At 59.7% G+C, this 21310-nt stretch overlaps 2 protein-coding genes across 3 annotated transcripts; both read right to left on the bottom strand.

Moving 5' to 3' along the window:
* Positions 1-701: 701 nt before the first annotated feature.
* HIPK4 (homeodomain interacting protein kinase 4) lies at positions 702-7122 on the bottom strand. The gene is made up of 4 exons (XM_004441546.3): positions 6633-7122; positions 3327-3683; positions 1634-2479; positions 702-1040 (listed from the first exon to the last, which is right to left on the bottom strand). Exons 1-4 carry the CDS (start codon positions 7095-7097, stop codon positions 861-863), a joined length of 1848 nt encoding a protein of 615 aa, XP_004441603.1. The 5' UTR covers positions 7098-7122; the 3' UTR covers positions 702-860.
* A 2424-nt stretch (positions 7123-9546) lies between these two features.
* PRX (periaxin) lies at positions 9547-19711 on the bottom strand. 2 transcript variants are annotated; one of them, XM_087421736.1, is made up of 6 exons: positions 19594-19711; positions 19412-19510; positions 19176-19301; positions 16825-16981; positions 14188-14384; positions 9547-13536 (listed from the first exon to the last, which is right to left on the bottom strand). In XM_087421736.1, exons 1-6 carry the CDS (start codon positions 19657-19659, stop codon positions 9748-9750), a joined length of 4434 nt encoding a protein of 1477 aa, XP_087277862.1. In that variant the 5' UTR covers positions 19660-19711; the 3' UTR covers positions 9547-9747. The 2 variants fall into 2 exon arrangements, with proteins under 2 accessions (XP_087277862.1, XP_087277863.1); XM_087421737.1 differs by lacking the exons at positions 14188-14384; positions 16825-16981; positions 19176-19301; positions 19412-19510; positions 19594-19711 and adding an exon at positions 13734-14126.
* Between the last annotated feature and the right edge of the window lie 1599 nt (positions 19712-21310).

The raw sequence follows: 21310 nt of genomic DNA, 5'->3' as shown, positions 1-21310 counted from the left end.
CCCTCAGTGGGTGACCATCATGGGCTGGCGTGTGCTGAGCATGCAGCGTGACCGTGTGGGCTGGCATGAACGGAGCCTCATGTAGCCAGCACGGGGTGGCATGTGCTACCCAGTCAGCATGTCCCCAGCCAGACGAGCACGCGCTGAACCATCGCCATATCCCAAGGGTGGACTCGCATGTCGGAACGCCGGAGCATGCACCACGCGTGAACGTGTGCCTGCCGAGTGAATTTACACACAGCATGTCCCAAGCATGGGTGGGTGCCTGCCAGGCCTGTCACACGTGGCAAGGACAGGTCAGCAGACAACGAGACCTTGGCATTTGGCACCTGCTCAACACTGACAATGTTCCGAGGGTGGATTCTCACGTGCCAAGCACTTACCATATTTAGGGGATGGCTCAGTGTGCCAAGCACAGCCTGTCCCTCTCAGTGTGACAGCAGCCCAGCCTCCAGCCTGAGCCAGGGGCCAACTGCGTGCAGCATTGGAGAGCAGGGCCCGGGTGCCAGCCTGAACCCCACACCAGCGCCAGTGCAGGCCTCGGGCAGAGAGGACAGGCGTAAGGCAGGGCTGCTGAACAGTTCTTTATTGAAATACGCAGAGGCAGCCGGGCTGAGGGCAAGCTTGGGGCCAGCGGGGTGCAGCCCCCTCCCTGTGTCTCTGGCCAAGGGGGCCATGGGCCAGACCCCAAGGCCCTCCTGTGTTCGGGGTGTGCAGGCATGCGCCAGGGTGGGGGGAGGGAGAATTTCCGGATAACTATCTTTCTGTAAGAATAATCTGTGGGTTCAGGGAATAGCTCTGAAGAGGGGATGACAACCCCACTAGCACAGCCCCCAGTGATGGGCAGGGATGGGTCACCATCAATGGTGCCCGCCAACATGCTGCAGAAAGCTGGTGGTCCGGGGTGGACCATGCGGGTGGGCATGGCGGGCCAGGAGCCCCTGAGCCCGTGGGCCCCTGATGCCCTCCAGGGTCCAGTCTGGCTCTCTCAGCCATTCCCTAGAACAGTTGCCGGGGTCGAAGAGCTCAGAGCCTGGCCTCTGTGGGAGAGAAGAGAAGGCCGTCGGCCAAGAAGCCCCCGGCCCTGGGAACACCAGCCTGCCCCTCATGGACTCTCTCTGGTCAACTGAGCCCTTGTCACTTCATGGGGACTTAAATGGTGTGTGCTGAGACCCTTAATGTGTCCTGAAGGTGTATTAGTGTCTCTGAGGCTTCGTCACATCTTCCTGAGGGTGAGAGAGTCTGTGCTGGGCCAGACCTTTATCACTTCCTGTCGGTGGATTACTGGGTTCTGAGTTTTTACACGGCCTGAAGGTGGATTAGTATGTACTGAGCATTATCACATCGTGAGGGTAGGTTAGGGTGTGCTGAACTTTGTATCCTGCATATGGGCTCGTGTTTGCAGAGCCTTATCAAATCCTAATCATAGCCTGAATATGCGTTAGTGTTTGCTAGGCCTTGTCACCTCCTGAGGGTGGGCTAGCCTGTGTGGGACCCTGAGCCAGCTGCAGGCAATGCAGATGTGTGGAGGCAAGGCCTGGTCACTGTGCCTCCATCCCTGTTGTTCTCGGGGCGGAGGGGGGGGATCCCTGATCCCAGAACCACCTGCACCCTGCCCGCCCACCTGGCTTACCTCAGCATCCATGGTCAGATCCTTAATGTCTGGCCCATCCCCATCCCGCTGAAGGATTGTGGGCGGCTCGACCGAGGCCCCACAGCGCTCCCCTTCCTCCCAGCCGCTGCCCCGGCACGGCCCATCATCCTCAGGCGAGGCCTGGCTCAGCTGGATGAGATTGCTGAAGTTGGAGTCAGACTTGGAGCCTATGGGTGGCTTGCGTGCCTTGTGGCGGCCTGCCACGCGGCTGCCGTAGAAGGCCAGGATGGGCTCGGGGCCGGAGTCGGGCACCCGGCGGCCAGCGGCGGCTGCCTTGAGCGGGCCCAGCATGTCGGGGACCACGTCGACGTGGGTCTCACCCCACAGTCCATGGCCTGCCTCCTGCAGGCTCAGGTCATCCAGCTGGTCGATGGCCCTCTGCACGCCCGGAGCCTTCTCCTCGCGGAAGAAGGGCCCACTGCCCGCCGCGCTGCCCATGCCCACGGCCTCCTCCTCTGCCAGACGGTAGTAGGGGGGCCCGTCCTCTGCAGCGGCCACCACGGGCGTGGGGGGCTTGCCCTCCCCCTGCAGCGAGAGGCGGCAGCCGCGCAGCGAGAGCTGGTAGTAGCGGGTGGTCTCGTGGGCGCTGCGCAGCTGCTGCATGGACACGAAGGGGTGGCGCAGGGCCGCGCTGGGGCTGATGCGCTCGTGCGACTCCCACGTCAGCATGCGCTTGATCAGCTCCACCATGCTCTTGAGGTCGGCGTGTTCCGCCAGCACCTCGCGGTCCGGGAACGTCAGCCGACTGGCTGCCCCGCCGCCGTTCACCGTCTCAATCTGGTCCAGGGACTTGAGCATGTATTTGCGGCGCTCCAGGGGCCGCACCTGGTGGGACACGGGGGGCACGGGGTCAACACCGAGTCCAGGCCTGGGGCCCCCGCACTCCTGCCCACATGTGACCCCCCAGCTTCCAGTCTGCCCTCCAGTCTGGTCCAGAGCTCTCTTGTTACTGGGAAGGCCACACACCTGAGCCCTGACTTCCACTTCTGCCCAGGATCTGACTTGGAGCTCTCTTGCTGCTGGGAGGGCCACACCTGCTCCCTAACACCAGACCCCCTCTTAATCCAGGGCCCTCCTACTGCTGCAGGAAAGACGCTGGACTATGTTCTTTGGTCCTCTCGTCATCTAACCCAGAGCTCTCACTGACCCCAGACCTCTCCAGAGCCATGGGTCCAGCCCCTACCAGCCGCTGGCAGAGGGGCCGCCCAAACCTCCAGTCCTCCTTGGAATCAGATCCAGATCCCTCTTGCTGCTACGGCCCCCACCCCCGATCCCAGCCCTCCAGCCTCCCCTGGTCAAACCTTATTGCCACACTAGTTGGACAACCCCCAGCCATGGAGCCATCAGAGGAGCAGCTGTCCACTTTCAGTCCCACCTGTGGTCTCACCTAGACCCCTCTTGCTGTGACAGCTCCCACGGCTGCCCCAACCTCCAGTCCTCCCTGCTGTCTCCCTCAGACTCTTGCTGTAAGGTTTGCTGACCACAGCCACAGAGGCAGCGGACAGGCTGCCCTAGACTTCCAGTCCCACCCGAGGTCTCACTCAGATCCCTCTTGCTGTGCTAACCCCCACGGCTGTCCCCCAAGCTTCCAGTCCTCCCTGAGGTCTAACCTAGATTTTTCTTGATGCAACAGCCCTCACACTGACTGCCCTCACCGCCCCTGCCCCCTTACCTTGGTCTCGGCCAGGTAGTCTGCCGAGGACTTGAGCTGCCAGGGGTTGGTGGCGTCGGGGTGCGGGTTGCGCTTGAAGAAGTGGTGGGCTTTGCGGGCGGCGTGCAGCAGGTGGGGCTTCGGCAGGCCCTGGGTCTCGCAGATGTAGCGCACCTGGTCATACTCGTTGTTGCCTGGGTAGAGGGGCCAGCCCAGGTGCAGCTCGGCCATGACGCAGCCCAGGGACCACACGTCCACCTTCTCACAGAAGGGCAGCCCCAGCAGGATCTCGGGCGCCCGGTAGAAGCGCGACTGGATGTACGGCTCCTTCACGTAGCGCACCTCGCTGAAAATGCTGGCTGAGCCAAAGTCGATCACCTGTGTCGGGGAGGGAGGCAAGTGGGCAGGGCGAGGAGCAGAGACAGCCAATCTGGGCCTCCCCTGGCGGCCCAGGGGAGTCTTTCGGCATCTGTCATCGTCTGTTGCTGTGTCTGTGAGTCTTTATCACTTGTTTATGTCCCTGTCTGTCTCTTACAGCCTTTGTCTCAAGTTTATGGGTTTGTCTATTTCTCTCCACTAGAACTTATGCCTATGAGGGTCAGGACCCCTCTCTCTCTCTCTCTCTCACTGCACACCTGTCCGTCAGCCATCACCTTGTTGGCTCCGCTTTCTGAACAGATGGAGAATCTGCCCACTCTGCAGCCCCTCCACAGCCCCCACCTCGGTCCTGTCCTCCATCATCTCCCTTACAGACTAATGTAGGGGCCTCCTCACTGGTCTCTTTGTTCCCCTTTCTGCCCCCCAGCCTGTTCCTCGCAGGCACCCGAGGGAATCCTGTGAGCACCTGAGTCAGATCACGTCCCTCCCCTACTCAGGATCCTCCTGTGGCTTTATCACATTTTGTGATAAAAATCGAAGTCCCCAAGGCTCCAGCAATCTGTCCCGTCCCCTCTCTGCCCTCAGCTCCTCCCATGTCCCCCTCACTCACTTGCCCCAGCCACACGGGCCTCTCACTATTCCCTGAACAAGCCAGATGCATTCCTACCTCAGGGCCTTTGCACTGGCTGTTCCCTCTGCCTGGAATGCTCTTCCCCCAGATCATCACACAGCTCCCTCTCTCGCCTCCTCAGGTCTTTACTCAAATGTCACCTTCTCTGTGAGGCCTCCCCGACCATCCTATCAAAAACAGCACCCCTTCCTATCCCCCCTCCTGTCCTTCTGTTTTTCTCCATAGCTCTTAACACCATTTCACATACTCTATATTTTACTTTTGTATCGTGTTAATTTCTCTACCCTTCTAGGAGCCAGTTCCACGAGGGCGGAAATTTTGTCTGTTCACGGCTGTGTCCCTAGATGCCTAGAACAGTGCATGGCTGGCACCCAGCAGCAGCTCGGGAAAGAGTGAATGAATGGACTTTTTATCCCTGTCATTCTTTCTTTCTGTCTCTTGTTTGTCTCTCTCTTTCTTTCTTTGTGTCTTCATCACTTGTCTTTGTCTCTCATCTCTCAGTGTCTCTCTCCATCTCCATCTCTGTGTTGCCCACTAGAAAGACACCTCCCTGAAGAACACCTGTTGAACCGACACTGTGAATGGCTAAAAGTCCTTGTCTCTCCTGGTACCTCTGGGAGGAGCTGCCATTTCATACTGCATCCCTGTGACTCTACCTCGGTCCCTACCTCAGTTGTCACCCTCTCTGAGTTGCTCTGCTTTTCATCCATCCATCCCTCGCCTTGTATTAGCAGAAGGCGGTAGGACAAAATGGTTATTAATCTGGACTCTGAACACAGGCTGCCAAGGCCTGAATCTCGGAGAGCTCGAGTGACCCTGAGCACTCATTCAATGTTTGCGAGACTCATTCATTCATTCATTCATTCCACAGACAAGGTAGGGGTGCCCACGCTGGCCAGGTGTTGTGGATCTGTCCTATCTGTCTCCTTCCTTGGGTCTCTGTCCTTCCCTCTCTTGGGGCAGAATGATCTGCCTTTTCCCATCTCTGTGTCGCTCTGTCTCTGACACTAATTTAGCACTGACTCCATGGTGGTGCTGTGCTGGGAGGTGCTGAGGACACCGTGGTAACCAAAATGGCCCTGCCCTCACGGTGCTCCTAGTTCAGGCCCATCACCAGACAGTAACAAACCCATAAGCAGACAGAGGCGTCAGGGCCAGGACGGGGGAGCCCAGGGGCCTGTGACAGAGCAGAAGGGGTGCCTCTGTGTGCTCAGAACAGGTCAGGCCCAGAGCTAGCATTCAGTATATGTTTGTTGACGGACAGACTCACTGTGGTGAGGAATGGCACCCCCACCCTTCCAGTTGCTCAGGCCAACAGCTTTCGTCCCCCTCAAGTCCTCTCTTCCTCTCTCACACTTCATATAAGATTTGTCAGCGAGTCCTGTTGTCTCGAGCTCCAAAATATACCCAGAACCCACCGGTGTCCCCTCTTCCCACTACCCCAACTCTAGTCCCACCCACATCTCCCACCTGGACCAGTCACCCCTCACTGTCTTCCCGCTCCTGCCCCCTCACAGTCTGTTCCCCTCATGCAGCCAGAGGGACCCTGTGAACACCTGCGTCAGATCACATCCCTTCTCTGCCCAGTATCCTTCTGTGGCTCCCTCTCACATAGGATAAAACCAAAGTCCTCTCTGTGGCTCACAAGGCCCCGTATGACCCAGCTCCATCACCTCTCCCATCCCATTTCCTCCCTCTTCACTTGGCACTCTGCTTTAGCCACACTGGCCTCCTCGGTGCTCCTCAAATACACACACTCGGCTCACTCCTACCTCAGGGCCTTTGCACTGGCTGTTCCTTTTATCCAGGCACTTTCCCCTAAACGTCTACATGGCTCCCTCCCTCCTTCAAGACTTCCCTCAAGTGTCACCTTCTCAGTGAGGCCTCCCTGAACACCGTGTCTAAAGTTTCACTCATCACCACCACTACCCCAGATCAACACCCCACATCCTCCCCCTCCCTACTGCATCTTTTCTCCTTCTTGCTCACACACCATATTTAACTCATTTATCTTGCCAACTCTGTCTCCTGCCCTAGAACATTAGCCCCACAAGGAAAGGACTGGGCCAGAGAAGCTGAGCTAAGAAGGATGGAGAGACTCAGGTCTGAGATGGAAAGGGTGTCAGAAGTGGGATGGGAAGATGGGAAGGATTTCAGGGCCAGGAGGTGGGGAGAGGCATCATGGACAGTGAACAGGAGACCTCAGGGCTGGGAGGTGGGACAAGGGAGCGTCAGCATCTGGAGAGTGTCCAGGGCTGGGGGAAGCTGGGAGGACACAGGAACAAGGGACGCTGCTGCCCCCAGGCAGCCCCACTCACCTTGACCCTGAAGGGGCAGCGGGTCTGGTCCACCAGCATGATGTTCTCGGGCTTGAGGTCGGCATGGATGATGGCCAGCTCCTTGAGCCGGGCCAGGGCTCTGAGCACCTGCAGGGTGACTGTGCGGATGTGGCGGGCAGGGAGGGGCGCGAAGTTGTTCTCCTTCTGGAATTCGAAAAGGTTTTGCTCCAGCAGCTCGAAAACCAGGTAGAACTTGAGGGCGTCGTGGAAGAACTCGAGGAAGCGGATGACGTGGGCCTCCTCGGGGTCCAGGCCCCTCATGCAGCGCAGCAGCTTCAGCTCGTTCTTGATGATGCGGTTGCGGTAGGCGTCGTTCTTGAGGATCTTGATGGCCACCATCTCGCCCGTGCTTCGCCGCCAGCCCTTGGCCACCTCCCCGAAGGTGCCTTTGCCCAGCACCTCGATGATGTCATAACAGTCGGTCTCCGACTGGATGGTGGCCATGGTGCCCCTGCCACCAGACGCTTCCTGGCTGCGCCCTGCCCTACGGGCTCTGCCTCTGAGGCCGCCCACCCCACCGCCGGCCCCGAGCCCCCGCCCAGTGGGGGAAAGAGAACCACACTCGTGCCTCCCCCACGAGGTTCGCCCCCGCCTCCCTGGCACCCCCCAGCCCCCTGGGCCACACGGCGAGTCTGCCAGGGGCTGCACCCCTCCCCTGAAGCCCTCTCAGCGTGGGACGAGGGGCCCCGGGCCCTCCCCAGTGGGTTCCAGCGTTGCTGAGTGGCTCTGGTTCTGTTGTCGGAGACCCCAGCCCCTGGCTGGAACGGGGGCTGGGGAGGCAGGTCGAGCCCCTCCCCCACCCAGCAGCGGAACCCTGCAGGTGACAGGTGAAGGGTCAACTGAGAGGGGGTCTGACGGTGGACCTGGACTCTGGCAGATGGGAATGGGACATTCCTATATAGAGGCGAGGAAAGGCAGGCTTTCCTAGCTAGGGGAATTGTGTGTGTGTGTCTGTGTTCAGAAAACACCTACCCATGCCTGGGGCTGCCGTGGGGGAGGTGTCGCTTGGGCAGCGCCCCGTTGTAAACAGTCTTGAATGCCAGGCTAAGGAGTTTGACTTTGTTCTGAGGGCACTGGGGAGCCACAAAAGGGCTTTGAGCAAGGGAGGGCAGGGTCAGGTTTGAGGTGAGAAAGCTGCTATGTGAAGAAGGGTGGGTTGGAGGGGCCAAGAGTGGAGGCCCCGAGCCTGGAGCAGGGCCCAGCGGGGAGAGGTTGGGGAGGCGAGGAGGAGGCTGGCTGATGAGACACTCAGGAGGCCAAGAGGCCAGGCTGTGGACTGACAGGTGGCGGGGAAGGAGGGAGAGCCATCCAGGGCAAGGCCCAGGGCTCTGGCCTGGGTAATGATGGATGGTCCCTGAGACAGGGACATGGACAGGGAGCATTTTGGAGGAAGGGATGCTGAGGTCAGATTAGGAAATTTAACACTGAAGCATTTAAACATGTATTGAGTGCTTCAGAAGCTTTATCTGATCCTGACCACATACTTCCTAATAGCTCCATTTTATAGAAGAGAAAACCGAGGCACAAATAAGTTTTAAAAATGCCTAACATCACCCAGCTGGTTTGGACCCCAAACAGTCTGGCTCTGGAGCCCAGCTCCGAACCACCACCCCAGACATCCTCCTAGTGCCTGGAGGACGCCCAGGGGAGGCGTGCAGAGGGCCCAGGAGAGAATGTGGGAGTTGTCGGCACAGAGGTGAGGAGTGGAAGCCATGGGGAAGGTGACACGGCCCAGGGAGAGTGTGGGGGTGGATGAGGGCCTGGGAGGAGCCCTGAGGGCCCAAGGGGCACGAGGAGAGAGAGGAGTGGGGAAGTGAGAAGACAGCGTTCAGGAAGGAGGAAGGGGCCCTGAGAAGTCAGGACAAGGGAGACAGGGGAAACCCTTGGCGTGTGGCCACGGAGAGATCACCTTGGACACTGACAGGTCAGCGGTGGTGAGAGGAAAACCCCAAATGCTGGGGGGCTGGGCAAGGGGTGTGTACCATAAGCGTAGACGACTCCTGCCATGTTTGGTGGGGACAAAGAGAAAGCATGTGACAGGGCCGTGACCTGAGGGGGGCTGGCTTGAAGGGAGAAGGTGCTGGAGTAAGTGGGGGGTCTGTGACAAGGCAAGGGCACGGCCCTTTATCCTCTGGGATGGGAGGGTGGAGATGTGAACTGAGTGGCGGGGCGGATATGGGGCATCAGGGGAAATTTGGGACCGGACAGGGTGTCTTCTTAGTCCAATCTAGGGCATCATAGAGAGACGTGGGAGAGTCTAGAGGCCTTGGTGGGGACTCAGATCCTGAGGGGGGATGGGTCCCTGGGAGCTGAGGCCTAGCCTCGACAGGTGCTGAGGACCCTGGGACCTAGTCCTAAGAGGTGGTCAGATAGCTGGTGGAGGCTCTGAACCCATGAGCCTGGAGAGGGGACCAGGAGGAGCCTTCCTGGGTGAGGCCGGGCTGGACCAGGCAGTCAAACCAGCCAGACAGGAAAGGGACGGCCAGGATGCGGAGGTGTTCTTGGTGCCTTGGTGGCGGGGAGACGGCCAGTAGAGGGCAGGTGGGTAGCAATCGTTCTGCTCTCCTAGGGCCCCCAGGGCTGTCCTGCCAGCAGTGGCTCCCCAGGACAGGCAGAGTCCCCGACAGAGGGCTGTCCCCGCAGCTGTGCTCTTCTGGGAACTTCCTGGAGTCCTGCTCAGAGGCCCCTGGTAATTCTGAAGGACTAGGGCAGGCTCCCCTCCTACCTGACCCACCCCAAGCCTCCCTGGCCTCCTCAGACCAGGGGTGGCCTGTGTCTCCCACACACAGGCTCCCCTCAGGCCAGGCTCAAGTCCCCCCTCCTTCCTCCTTGGGGACTCCTTTGTCTGCACCCTCCCGACCCCTCCCACACACGGAGGAGACAGACACAAGGCTACCTCTGGATTACTTTATTCACATGGCTTGGCAAGATACAGTCACTCCTGCCAACGAGCTGGACACGAGGCCTCCCCAGCCCTGCCCTGGTCAGTCGTCCACCTCCCGGCCCTCTGGGGTTAGTGCTAGTTATCTCACACACAAAACAAGGGGCAGGCAGACGGGAAGATGGGAGTGGGGTCTCCCTCTGCCCAGGGGCTTCAGATGACAGCAGCCTGAGCCCCCTCCATCCTGGTGGGGCCTGGAGCCCCTGTCTCGGAAAACCCCACACTGGGCAGCCGAACCCGGAATCCACTCTCTTCCTGCTCCCCACTCCTGCTCGGGGCCTTGGGGCTTAGGGCCACTCGGGGGAAGCGGAACTTGGGGGACTTCTCCCCACCAGCGGACTTGGGGGCTGCCTCGCCCTCCTGCCCCCGAGAGGCTTTGGAAGGGTTAGCCAGGCCCACACGGGGCAAGCGGACTCGGACGCGACCTCGGCGCCCGGAGGCCCCTTCCCCGCCACCCTCCTCTTCCTCCTCCTCTGGGCTGGGGGAGCCTTCCCCGGTGACTGCCTGGCTCTGGCTGAAGCCCACGCGGGGCAGCCTGAGTTTGGGGCTCTTGGCCTTCTCACCCTCCTCAACCCCCTCCTTGGCCCGCGTCAGGCCAAACCGGGGCAGCCGCACCTTGAGCTTGTGCCCAGCATCCCCCTCGCCCTCTGCCACCTGGTACTCCGCGTGGCTGCCCACGGCGGGTGGCGAGAGCTCCACGTCGGGCAGCGAAAGGCGGAAGGTGCGCTCGGGCCCTGGGGGCTGCTCCCCAGGCCCCTCTCCCCCAGCCCCAGCTCTGGCCCCCAGCGTGGGCATCTTCAGCCTCAGCCCACCCTCGCCTGTGGCTGCCTCACCCACCTGTGCCTCTCGGCTCAGCCCCACGTCCAACTCAAGCTGGGGCACTGTCACAGCAGGCATCTTGAAGACGCCCTCGCCCACCAACAGCTCACCACTGGCCGTCTGGACTCCAGGCAGAGACAAGGTCACCTGAGGCACCTGGACCTTGTAACCTGCCGTGCCCTCTGCTGGAGGGGCTGCACTCTCAGCCTGCTGCCCCGGGGTGGCCTCCCCAAAGCTGGCCAGCTCCACCTGGGGCAGGGAGATGCCCAGGGGCATCCTCAGACCCGCGTCCTGGCCCTCAGTGCCCACCCGCCTGGTCGTGGATACGTGCAGCCCCGATAGCCGTACTCTGCTGACGGCCACCGCCCCCTCTGCGCCCCCTTCCTCCTGGGCCCCCAGCGTGACCAGCTCCACCTCGGGGATCTTCAGCTGCCCAGCTGTGGACTCTGGCTTTTCTCCGGGGCTGACACGCTCACCTTGGATTTCTGCTTCCTTTCCTCGAGCCAGCCCAAAGGAGGGCATCTTCAGCTTGGGCATCTTCACCTTCCCATCCCAACTCCAGCCCTTGCCCTCCAGCTCGACCGCCCCTGGCACTAGTTCTCCTGCCTCGGGGTCCCGGCCTCTGACCCCAAACTTGGGCAGAGCGAACCGGGGCCCCTTGAGCTTGACATCAGCCCCTGCCACCTCCACCTTGCCCGAGGGCAGATGGGCATCCAGGCCGACCTGTGGGATGGACAGATCGAGGGCGGGCAGCAGGCTGGCCTCCCCCGCCCCTTTGGCCTCAGCATCGGTCCCCGCCCGAGCCTTTGGGAGTGAGATGGCAAATTTGGACACCTTCAGCTTGGTGGCCCGCCCAGCCCCCTCGGCCTCTGCCTTGGCCACCTTTGGCCCCGAGAGTCCAAACTTGGGCAGGGAGAACTTGGAAGAGGGCTTGCCTTTCGTCTCTGTCACCTCCAGCCGCCCTTCCTCAGCCTCCAAGGTGGGCAGCTGTGGAGTGACAATCTCAACAGAGGGCATCCGGAAGGCCAGTTCCCCGACCCCTGCTGCCACCCTGGGGCCCTCTGCCCGCTCCGCCTTGCCCACTTCGGCTGCTGGGACCTGCCTCTCCAGGCTGAGAGCCCTTGGCAGGTCCAGCTCCACTGAGGGCAGTGTGAGAGAGGGGACACCCACACGAGCCTCGCCGCCCACCTCTGGCTGCAGACAGGGAAGTGTCGCCAGCTTCCCGGAGACCTCAGCCCCTGCCTCGCCTGGCTTGCCTCGTGAGGGGGACCCCGCCCTCCCTAGCTTGGGCATGGTCATCTTGGGCATCTTGAAGCCAAATTCCATCCCCTCTGCCTGCTCTGCCCCGGGAACTTGGAGCTCCACCTCCGGAGCCTTGGGCAGCTTCACCTCGGGGACCTTCGGAAGACACACATCCGGGACCTTCGGCGCCTGCACTTCCGGCAGCCGCATCTCCGGCATCTTCGGCAGCTGCACCTCTGGGAGTTGCACGTCGGGCACGGCCATCTCAGGCACCTTGGGGAGTTTTAACTCCGGGAGCTTCATCTCGGGGAGTTGCACGTCGGGGACTTTCATCTCTGGGACTTTTGGCAGCTGCACCTCCGGGAGTCGAACCTCTGGCACGGCCATCTCGGGCACCTTCGGGAGCTTCACCTCGGGGAGCTTCACCTCGGGGACTTTTGGCAGCTGCACCTCCGGGAGTCGAACCTCTGGCACGGCCATCTCGGGCACCTTCGGGAGCTTCACCTCGGGGACTTTCGGCAGCTGCACCTCTGGGAGTCGAACCTCTGGCACGGCCATCTCGGGCACCTTTGGGAGCTTCACCTCGGGGACTTTCGGCAGCTGCACCTCCGGGAGTCGAACCTCTGGCACGGCCATCTCGGGCACCTTTGGGAGCTTCGTCTCGGGGAGCTTCATCTCGGGCACCTTCGCGAGCTTCATCTCGGGCACCTTCGCGAGCTTCATCTCAGGGAGCTTCATCTCGGGCACCTTCGGCAGCTGTACTTCTGGGAGGTGCAGCTGGGGCACGGCCATCTCGGGCACCTTCGGGAGCTTCACCTCGGGGACTTTCGGCAGCTGGACTTCTGGAAGCCGCACATCTGGCACAACCATCTCGGGCACCTTCGGGAGCTTCATCTCTGACACTTTTGGGAGCTCCACCTCTGGGAGTCGCACTTCTGGAAGGGCTGCCTCGGGCACTTTGGGGAGCTTCACCTCAGGCCCCTTGGGCGCCTTGACCTCAGGTGGCGAGACCCCGACGCCAAGGGAGGGCATCCTGATGGTGGGCAGCTTCAGCTTGCTCTCGACAACGGCTTCAGGGGCAGCAGGCCGGGGCTCCAGGAGAGAAAGCCCAAAGGTGGGCATCCGAAGTCTGGGCCCCTTCACCCTGGCCTCAGGAACTTCCTTTGCTCGAGCCCCAAAGCGGGGGAAACTGAGGCGGGGCATCTTCAGGGCCACCTCAGGAGCCTCTCCTGGGGCCTCCACCTCTGCGCCCGGCAAGGCCAGGTCCACCCCCACTGAAGGCGCTGCCACGTCCAGGGTGGGCACCACCACTGACACAGCCCCTTCCCGGGTCTCCAAGCAGGGCAGTGAGGGCAGAGGGGGTAGCGAAGGCAAGGGAGGCAGCTCCACTTGGGGGACCTGGATCCCCACGGCTGCAGGCTCCACGGCAGGTACAGGTGGGGCTCCCAGCCCAAGGGTCGGCAGGTGGAGGGCAAAGCCGCTGACTGCCTCCGCTGTGGGGGCCGCGACCTGGGGGACACCCACTTCGGCGCCTGGCAGCCGGGGCCCAACCAGCTCCACCTGGGGGGCTGTGAAACGGGCTCCTGCTGCCACCTCAGCCTCCGCTTTGGCCTTCCTAGGGGGAGGAGCGGCGGCCGCCAGCCGGGCTGCCTGGGCCTCTTCAGCCACTTCTCGGACGCGGAGCCGAGGCAGCTGAAGGCGCCGGCGGGTGGGGGCGGCTGGGACAGGGCCCTTGACAGCCTCGGCTTTGAGGCCCCGACGCAGACGGGAGAACTTGGGAAAGGAGAATTCGACATCAATGGGGGCCAGGTCTGCAGGGACCCCCAGGGCCCCAGGCACCAACATCTTCTTCTTCTTCACAGGGGACAGACTCTGGATGTTCTGGGGAGAGAGGAGAGAGACTGGAGGCGGTGGGACAGTGGGAGGCTTGGGGTGGACAGGGGGAGCCCCACCTGGTTTTGTACCAGGCTGGGGATGTGCTGGATGGAGAATTTGTCCCCAAAACACCATCCCCACTTCCTGCCTGTGATGTCACCATTACCGCCCCAAAAGGCAAAGATGTTCATTTAGGATCTTACAGTGAGTCAACAGGAGCGTAGAAACTGGGACCCAAGACTTCTGGGTCCTCATCCAGGATTTTCTCCGATACCCTCAATTCTAGAGGTGGGGAAACTGAGGCCCAAGGAGGGAAAGAAACTGGTCCAGGGTCACTCAGCAGTAAGTGAGCAGCCTTCAGACTTGAACTTGGCCTCCCTGGTTGGGAGTCCCCTGCTCAGGACCCCTCGTGAGCCTGGAGCTGAAGGTGGGGATGCCTCTCCGAGGTGGGTGAGGGCTCTGGTCTGGGAGGGGTGGGTCCCCCTCCCCAGGGAGGAGTTTGGGGGCAGATAACAGGAGGCAGAGGGTGGGATTAGCGTTGGGTTAGTGAAGAGACACAGGGCAAGGCCGGCCCACGGTGTGGGGGAGCGGGGCTCACGGCGCCGAGACGGGATCGCTGGGGCGCTCCAGGGCTGGGACCGGGCTAAGCACGCGTACCAGCTTGGCCACCTTGGCCCGCGGGCCCTTGATCTCGTAGCCAGCCACGGTCCCCGGCCGCAGCGCCAGGTCCCCGGTGGGCACAGTGCGCTTCAGGCAGAAGGAGACCTTGTAAGGCTCGGCGCATTGCAGCAGGCGTAGCGCGTCCTCGTATTTGAAGTTCTCGAAGAACACGCGGGCGCTCAGTAGCTGGTCCCCTGCGGGCGAGGTGGAGGTGGGCAGGGCGTGGGCATCCCCAGGCTCTGCGCAGGCCTGGTTCCGCCCACTTCCCCGGGAGCCTGCGCGGCGAGGCCCCGCCCAACATTTAGGCCCCGCCTATCCCCTAGCGCGGAATTGAGACGCAAAATTCCTCCCTGTTTGAGGTCTGGACGCTTAAGAACGAAGCCCCGCCCCACTGAGCAAAACCACGCCCATTCAGGCCACGCCCATCGCCTTTCCACTCCCCTCCCCCATCCTCACATTTCAGACACTGACTTTGCTCCCTTTACTGAGAGGACAGAATCAGAAAAGAACTTCCAGAAGCTCCCACCCCATTACTCACCCCTCTGCTCCTGTGGCAATTTACTCCACTCTCTACTTGTTCCTAGGGAAGAACTGTCGCCACTCCTAGCTCCCCAGCTCAGGTCAATCCCTCCATTGTCTTCTCAGAGACATCTTCCAGCAAGTCTCCCCTCTCTCCCCATCATCACTTTGTCCCTCTCTTCTACATTATTCCCATCAGCATACAACATACCATTATTTTTCCCATAAGAAAGGTTGTCTTGACCTCACTCCTCCTGGAGCTCCTGCTCCATTTATCTGTTCACCTTCATGGCAAAATGCATTGAGTTATCTAGCTGCATTGTTTCCATTTCTCCAATCACACTTCTGACACCCCTTCCCAGAACCTTCAAGTGCTCCCCTCAAGGTCCCACGCAGTGACCTCTGTGCAGCTAAGGCCAACAGTCCAGTCCCAGACTTCATCTGCTTGGACCCCTCAGCCTTTGACCCAACTTCACTCTCTCCTTCATCCACTTGCTTGGCTTGGCTTCCAGGGTGCAACATCCTCTGGAACCTCCCTGGAGGTTCCTTCTCAGCCTCCTGGGATGGTTCCTCCCCATCTCCCTGAGCTCTTAAAGACACTCTGTCTCAGATCTCAGGCCTTGGACCTCTTCTCTTCTCCATCTCCGTGCTACACTCACCCCTTGGTGAAGCTCATCCAGATTCAAGAGTCTAAAGATCATAAATATGCTGACAACTCCCAAGTGTATCTCTCCAGGCCAGCACCTTCCCCTCCATCCTAGACTCATATATCCGACTACCCCTCCACATCTCCACCTTGGTGTCCAACAGACACCTCTCGTTTACAGATGCAAACTGTACTCCTGGTCTTCCTCCAAACGAGCTCCAGCCCTGGGGTTCCCCATTTGTGGGACTACCAACTGCATCCTCAGGTCAAGAATCCCTAGATACATCCTTGACCCCTCTTTTTGCATCCAGTCTTGAAGGCTCCTTCTCCAAAATATATCCAGAATCCAAACCCTTCTCTTCACCTCCAATAACACCATTTTGGCCCCAAGCATCACCATCTCTTACCTGGATAATCACAGTAGCCTCTTCATTGGTCTACCTGCTCCCCACCCTGCCCCGCTACGGTATACTGCTAATACAGAAGTTCAACACGGTCAATTCATGTTCCTCAACTCACAACTCTCCCAGACTAAAAGCCAAAGTCTTCACCACAGCCTATAAAGTCCTCTAAAAACTTCCCTTTCTCTTACCTCTCTGGCCTCATCTCTTACTTTCCTCTTCACTAACTCTATACCATCCACACGGGCTTCTTTGCTGCTCCTCCAACAAGCCAGGCACAATCCCACCTTGAGGGGTCTGCACTGGCTGTTCCCTGCCTGGAATGCTCCTCCAGATGGCCACAGAGCTCATTTCCTCGTAGGCCTTTCCTCCCTTCCTGGCTCACCCTATTCAAAAATGCAGCTTCCCTCCTGGCATCCTGAGCACATATTGCCCTCTAATTTACTATATATTTTACATATTTTGCTTAAATATGTCTCTCCCCACTAGAATGTAAGCTCCATAACTACAGAGAGTGTTGTCTGTTTTGTTCACTGCAGGAACCCAAGCACCTAGAACAATATCTGGAAATAGAAGGCACTTAGCAAATAGTTGTCGCATGAATAAATCACATCAGCCTCATCCACGTTACCTAAAACATCCCTTACTTGCTAAGCTCCCCTCCCTACACAAGCTGCTTGCTCCACCTCTTTTCTCTAGCCCCAACAACAAAAACAGTAAGTAGCACTTACATAGTGCTTACTACGTGCCACTTAGCTGTTTTCAAATACTGACTCATTCAGCCCACATAATAACCCTATGAGGTAAGTACTAGAATTATTCCCTTTTTAGAGATGAGAAAACTGAGGAACAGAAAGATCCCAAGCTAGTAAACTGCAGTTCTGGGAGTCGAACGGAGACCATGTACCTCCAGAGCCCCCTTTGAGCAACCGCAATGCCGACACACAGCCCCGCCTCAAGCCCTTAACCCTGCCTCCTGGTCCGGGGTCACGCTCGGGACCCAGAGCAGAGTCCAAGCCCCGCCCCCGCGGGAAGACCCCGCCCATGCCCTGCTCACGCCCCGCCCACCTTCCTGCAGGCTGAAGCTCCTGGCGGCGGGCGAATCCTCACGCAGGTCGCGGACGAAGATTCCCTCCTTGCCGCCGCCCGCCACGTTGATGCCGCTGACCCCCGTCTGCGCCTCCGTCTCCACGATGATCTCCACCAACTCCGCCCGCCTCAGCTCCTGCGGAGGGCGGCGAGGGGTCGCCATGGGGCGCTGGGGCCGGACCTCGCCCCAAGCCCGCCATAGCACTTAAGAGCGGCTCTTGGGTCGGCCCCGTGGCTTAGCGGTTAAGTGTGTGTGCTCTGCTGCTGGCGGCCCGGGTTCGGATCCGGGCGCCCACCGACGCACCGCTTCTCCGGCCATGCTGAGGCCGCATCCCACATACAGCAACTAGAAGGATGTGCAGCTATGACATACAACTATCTACTGGGGCTTTGGGGGAAAAAAAATAAATAAAAAAAAATTATAAAAAAAAAAAGAGCGGCTCTTAAACGGGTCCTCGGGGCACGCGCCCCTCGGCGCGGCTCAGGCCGGTGGGGCGGGCCCACCCACTCCGGCATCTCCCCTTTAAGCAGGCACGAGGGTCGCTGGCTCTCGGGACCCGCGGAAAGGTCCAACGGTTCAGCCGGCTCGCTGGCCTCGTGGAGCCCTAGGGCTGCTGTCGGGAGGGGCTAGAAGGAACCCGAGTTGGGACTGAGATGCGGGCCTGATAGTAAGGGCGGGGCTGTGCTCTCAAGGGGGTGTGGCCAGTTCGGGAGGGCGGGGCTAGGGCTTGGAGCACGCGCGGATGGAGAGCTCAGGCCAGAGAGGAGGGGCCGAAGATACGAGAGGGGTGTGGCTAGAGGTCCAGGTGGAGATGCGGCGGGAACCCATAGTCTTAAGGATTGAGCTATGGGCAGGAGCTTTAATAACAGGAGAACAAGACTTGAGTTGAGGATGGGGTTCCGAGGAAAGGGCTGGACCCTTAAGTGGGGCGGGATGGAGGGTGGGGCTGGGACTGCCCTCCTTGGAGGCTTGAGTGTGTGTGAGACTGTGCCCTATTGTGGGCTCTGTGACCCCAAGACCTGCGTAACGCCCATGGGAGAGGGAATCCAGTGAAGGGGGGTGCGTGGGTAATGTGTGCTGGGCCGGCAGACGTGGTATTCCTGGTATTTACTGTAAATGGTGCTGCCCTGGCCCTAGCCCAGCAGCGCACTGTGGGATTCACCTCCCAGCTTCCCAGAAGAGGCAGTGAGAGACCTCAGTTCCACAGCTGTCCTGGAACCCAATCTGCTGTGTGTCTCTGGCTGAGGAATGTGCCCTCTCTGGGCCCATTTCCCTACTGTAAAGTTGGATGACATGGGTGTACTGGGAGGAGTCGGTGAGCTGAGACCTGAGGCAAGAGCAATCCGAGGGAATGCTGTAATGGGCGGGGCATCGAGGCTGGCACAGACTGGAGTTGAGCCCAGGGCTTGGAGAGGGGAAAGCAGGTCTGGGCCGGATGCCCCAGTGGGAGGGCTGGGCAGAGCATGGTGAGAAGGGGTAAGAGGAGTCGTGGGGGCAGCAGGGAGCAGCATGACCATCACCACCACCCTCAGGCCCTGGGCTGGGCATTTTATGTGCAGCATCTCATTGCATCCTCCCCACAGCTTGGGCAGTCACCGAGGAGGACACAGAGGTCCAGAGAAGTAAAGTCACTTGCCTAAGGCCACACAGCAAGTTAAGTGGCTGGGCCTCAACCCCAGGTCTGTGACCTCAGAGCCTACAGGGTGTCCTGTGGGCAGTGACCTGCTTGCACTGTACCCCCTGCCTGCCACCCCTCAGCCTCAGCTTGGCTCCTATAAAACTAGACCCACTCTGCGCCTGGCATCGGTAGGATGCAGTCAATCCCAGTGTTCTACAACATTCAAGGAGGCTTCCTAGGCACCAGGCCTGTGCAAATGGCTCCAGTGTGAGTCCTCAACACACTCAGAGGTGGGGACTATTGCCCCATTTCACTGATGGGGAAACTGAGGGATAGAGAAGTCAGGTCACCTGTTCAGGGCTGCGCAGCTGAGGTGGTAGGGTTGGGATTTAAGCCCTAGGTCCAAATCCCATGTCGTTAACCCCTATACCATCCTGCCTCTTCTGATGAAGAGTGTCTGCTCGATTTTCTTTAGCTCATTATCCATAAAACTCCATTATGCTCCAATGAATTAGCAGTCTGTGCCAGGCTCTGTGCTAAGCACTACATATGTTCAATTTTTTTTCCTCACAGGGACCCATAACATAGGCCCTGTTGCTATTTCTATTTCACGGAGGGGGAGACTGAGGCACAGAGAAGCCAGGAAGTGTCTCCTTGCTGGCCTAGTCTGTGTCCCCCACGCAGGCCCCTTGCAGGACGAGGGGCGCTCACCTCGGCACTCCGGCTTCGGGCCTCCATTGCGCTCCTGGGAGTCCCCTGGGCCCCAGGCTGATGCTTCCTCTCTCCCTTCTGCTGCAGGACCAGCTTCAGCTCTGCATGGAGCTGCTGCCTCTGAGCCTGCAGGGCACAGGGATGGAGGCTTGAGGCCAGGAGAGGATGAGGGGAGGAGGCCGGGCTTAGAGGAGAGGTCGAGGGGAGCAGGGCCTCCCACCCAGCTGTCCTCTCACCGCTGCCTGGGCACAGGCACCCCCTCCTAACAGGAGCCCAGCCTGGGGTGCCACACAGTCGTCTGGGAGGCGTGCGCCCTTCCTCTGGGGTCTTGCTGCCTGCTGGGGAGAAACCAGGGCGTGAGGCTCCAGGCAGGCCAGGGAGGGGCAGGGAGGGGCATGTGGCCCCGGCCAGTGCTCACCTCAGGGTCACCTCCAGCTCCTTGGGCCTCCTGGGTCCGGGGCTCTAAGAAGAATAACGTGAGCATTACTCTCAGCTACCCCCACTGATGGCTTCCTGAGTGCCTGACCCTTCCGGCGCTCTGTCAATACTCCATCCCCCTAGAGAAGGTGGAGAAACTGAGGCACAGGAGACCTTTACACAAGGGGACATAGCTGGAAAACACACAGTAAGGCCAGAACGACTCCTAGGCCTGTCTGACAGCAGAGCCCCTGCGCCAATCACCTTGGCCGACCGAGGGGGCCAAATTCACTATAAAGTAATGATAACCACTCCCATGTACTCCCCATGGGCAAGTCACCTCATCTCTCTGGGCCTCAGTTTCCTCATCTATAAAATGGGGAGAATGAGAGCTCCTGCCTCGCAGGGCTGTTGGGAGGGTCAAATATTTATATTAATAAATATCAAGTGCCAGGCACATGGTGGGCGCTTGATAAGCACTTGCTGTTATTATTATTAACAACTTCCTGTGGTCCTGTCTCATGTCCAATGTCCCATAGGCGTCATCGCACATGGACCTCAGAATACCCTTGTGAGGTCAATACAATTTTTGAGCCCGTTACAAAGAAGACACCTGAGAGAAGGGAAGTCACTTGTCCAGGTCACAAATGGCTAAGCCGGGACTTCAACTGGGCTGAAGGCTCCAGCCCCTTATACAGGTAATAATAACTAATGGGTTATCGAGTGGTTACTCTTTGACAGTCCTGTGCTGAGACCTTCACTTTCCACCTCACGGTGGAAACTCTAGCCCCTCAGAGATGCCAAGACCCTTGCTCAAGGTCACACAGCACAGTGAGAAGGAAGCAGAGCTGGGATTAGCATGCACCCACCCCGACAGGCCCTTCTGGGGAAAAGAGGATGGACACTGTCTCCCCACCCCTCCCCCCAACTCTGGCCTTGTCCTCCCGGCCCCCACCTGGCATGCCAACCCGCCAACCCCCACTCCCCAGGGAAAGGTCAGGCCTCACGCGGCACATTCCCTCAAACAATGGCCCGTCTGCTGTGCGCAGTCACATTCCGCCCCTGCCCACCCACCCCCAGCCACACAATGGCCCTTCATAGCCCACCACTGGCCAGGATAGAGGACACAGAGACCCCCTCAATGCTTCAGCTGTATCCATTCCACTGGCTGGCCCCCCACAGCGTCAGAGGGCTCCTCTCTGTCTCTCCTAGGGGTCCTGGTCTTCACGTCCTTTCCCGGCCTCCCCTCTGAGCCCCCAGCCCCTCCAAGTAGGGTTGGCCCCCACATCTGGGACATTCCTCTGAATGGGGCCCTGTGCTGGCAACCATAGGCCTTGAATTCCCCTAGATATGGCTGTTTTATGCTTGGAAACTGAGGCTCAGAGAGGGGAAGTGACCTGTCTGGGATCACACAGCCAGGACCCAAGCCCTTGACCCCAACTCCGCACCTTCACTTGCACTGGTGGCTCGGAGCACTGGAGGGGGCCCGAGCAGCAGAACAGATGGGGCAGGAGCAGGGCTGGGCGGGAGCAGGGGGTGGAGGGTGCCGGAAACAGATGTTTCTGGAGAGACCTTGTTGGTGTCAACTCTGCACCGGGCATGCACTTTGTGGATATGGCCTCATGGTAGCCCATTTTACTGGTGAATAAATGAGGGTTTAGAGACCAGATATCACAACGACAGAGTCAGGAATTGAACCCAGGTCTGAAAAGCTAATG

The sequence above is a fragment of the Ceratotherium simum genome, chromosome 33, assembly GCF_057802395.1.
Source record: "Ceratotherium simum simum isolate JZ-2026a chromosome 33, ASM5780239v1, whole genome shotgun sequence".
In the NCBI taxonomy this organism is placed as follows: Eukaryota; Metazoa; Chordata; class Mammalia; order Perissodactyla; family Rhinocerotidae; genus Ceratotherium; species Ceratotherium simum.
Note: the sequence above shows the minus strand (reverse complement) of the source record. Positions and strands in the feature narration are given on the sequence as shown.

Bases quoted from the DNA above. Each gene is read 5' to 3' on its own strand.
- HIPK4 (XM_004441546.3), bottom strand. From the start codon at position 7,097: ATGGCCACCATCCAGTCGGAGACCGACTGTTATGACATCATCGAGGTG. The intron at 2,480-3,326 runs GTAAGGGGGCAG...GTGTCCCACCAG, and splicing joins ACTACCTGGCCGAGACCAAG to GTGCGGCCCCTGGAGCGCCG. The intron at 1,041-1,633 runs GTAAGCCAGGTG...TCTCTCCCACAG, and splicing joins ATCTGACCATGGATGCTGAG to AGGCCAGGCTCTGAGCTCTT.
- PRX (XM_087421736.1), bottom strand. From the start codon at position 19,659: ATGCTCACGTTATTCTTCTTAGAGCCCCGGACCCAGGAGGCCCAAGGA. The intron at 14,385-16,824 runs GTGGGCGGGGCG...CCTCGCCCGCAG, and splicing joins GAGCTTCAGCCTGCAGGAAG to GGGACCAGCTACTGAGCGCC. The intron at 13,537-14,187 runs GTACGCGTGCTT...CTCTCTCCCCAG, and splicing joins GGGCCAAGGTGGCCAAGCTG to AACATCCAGAGTCTGTCCCC.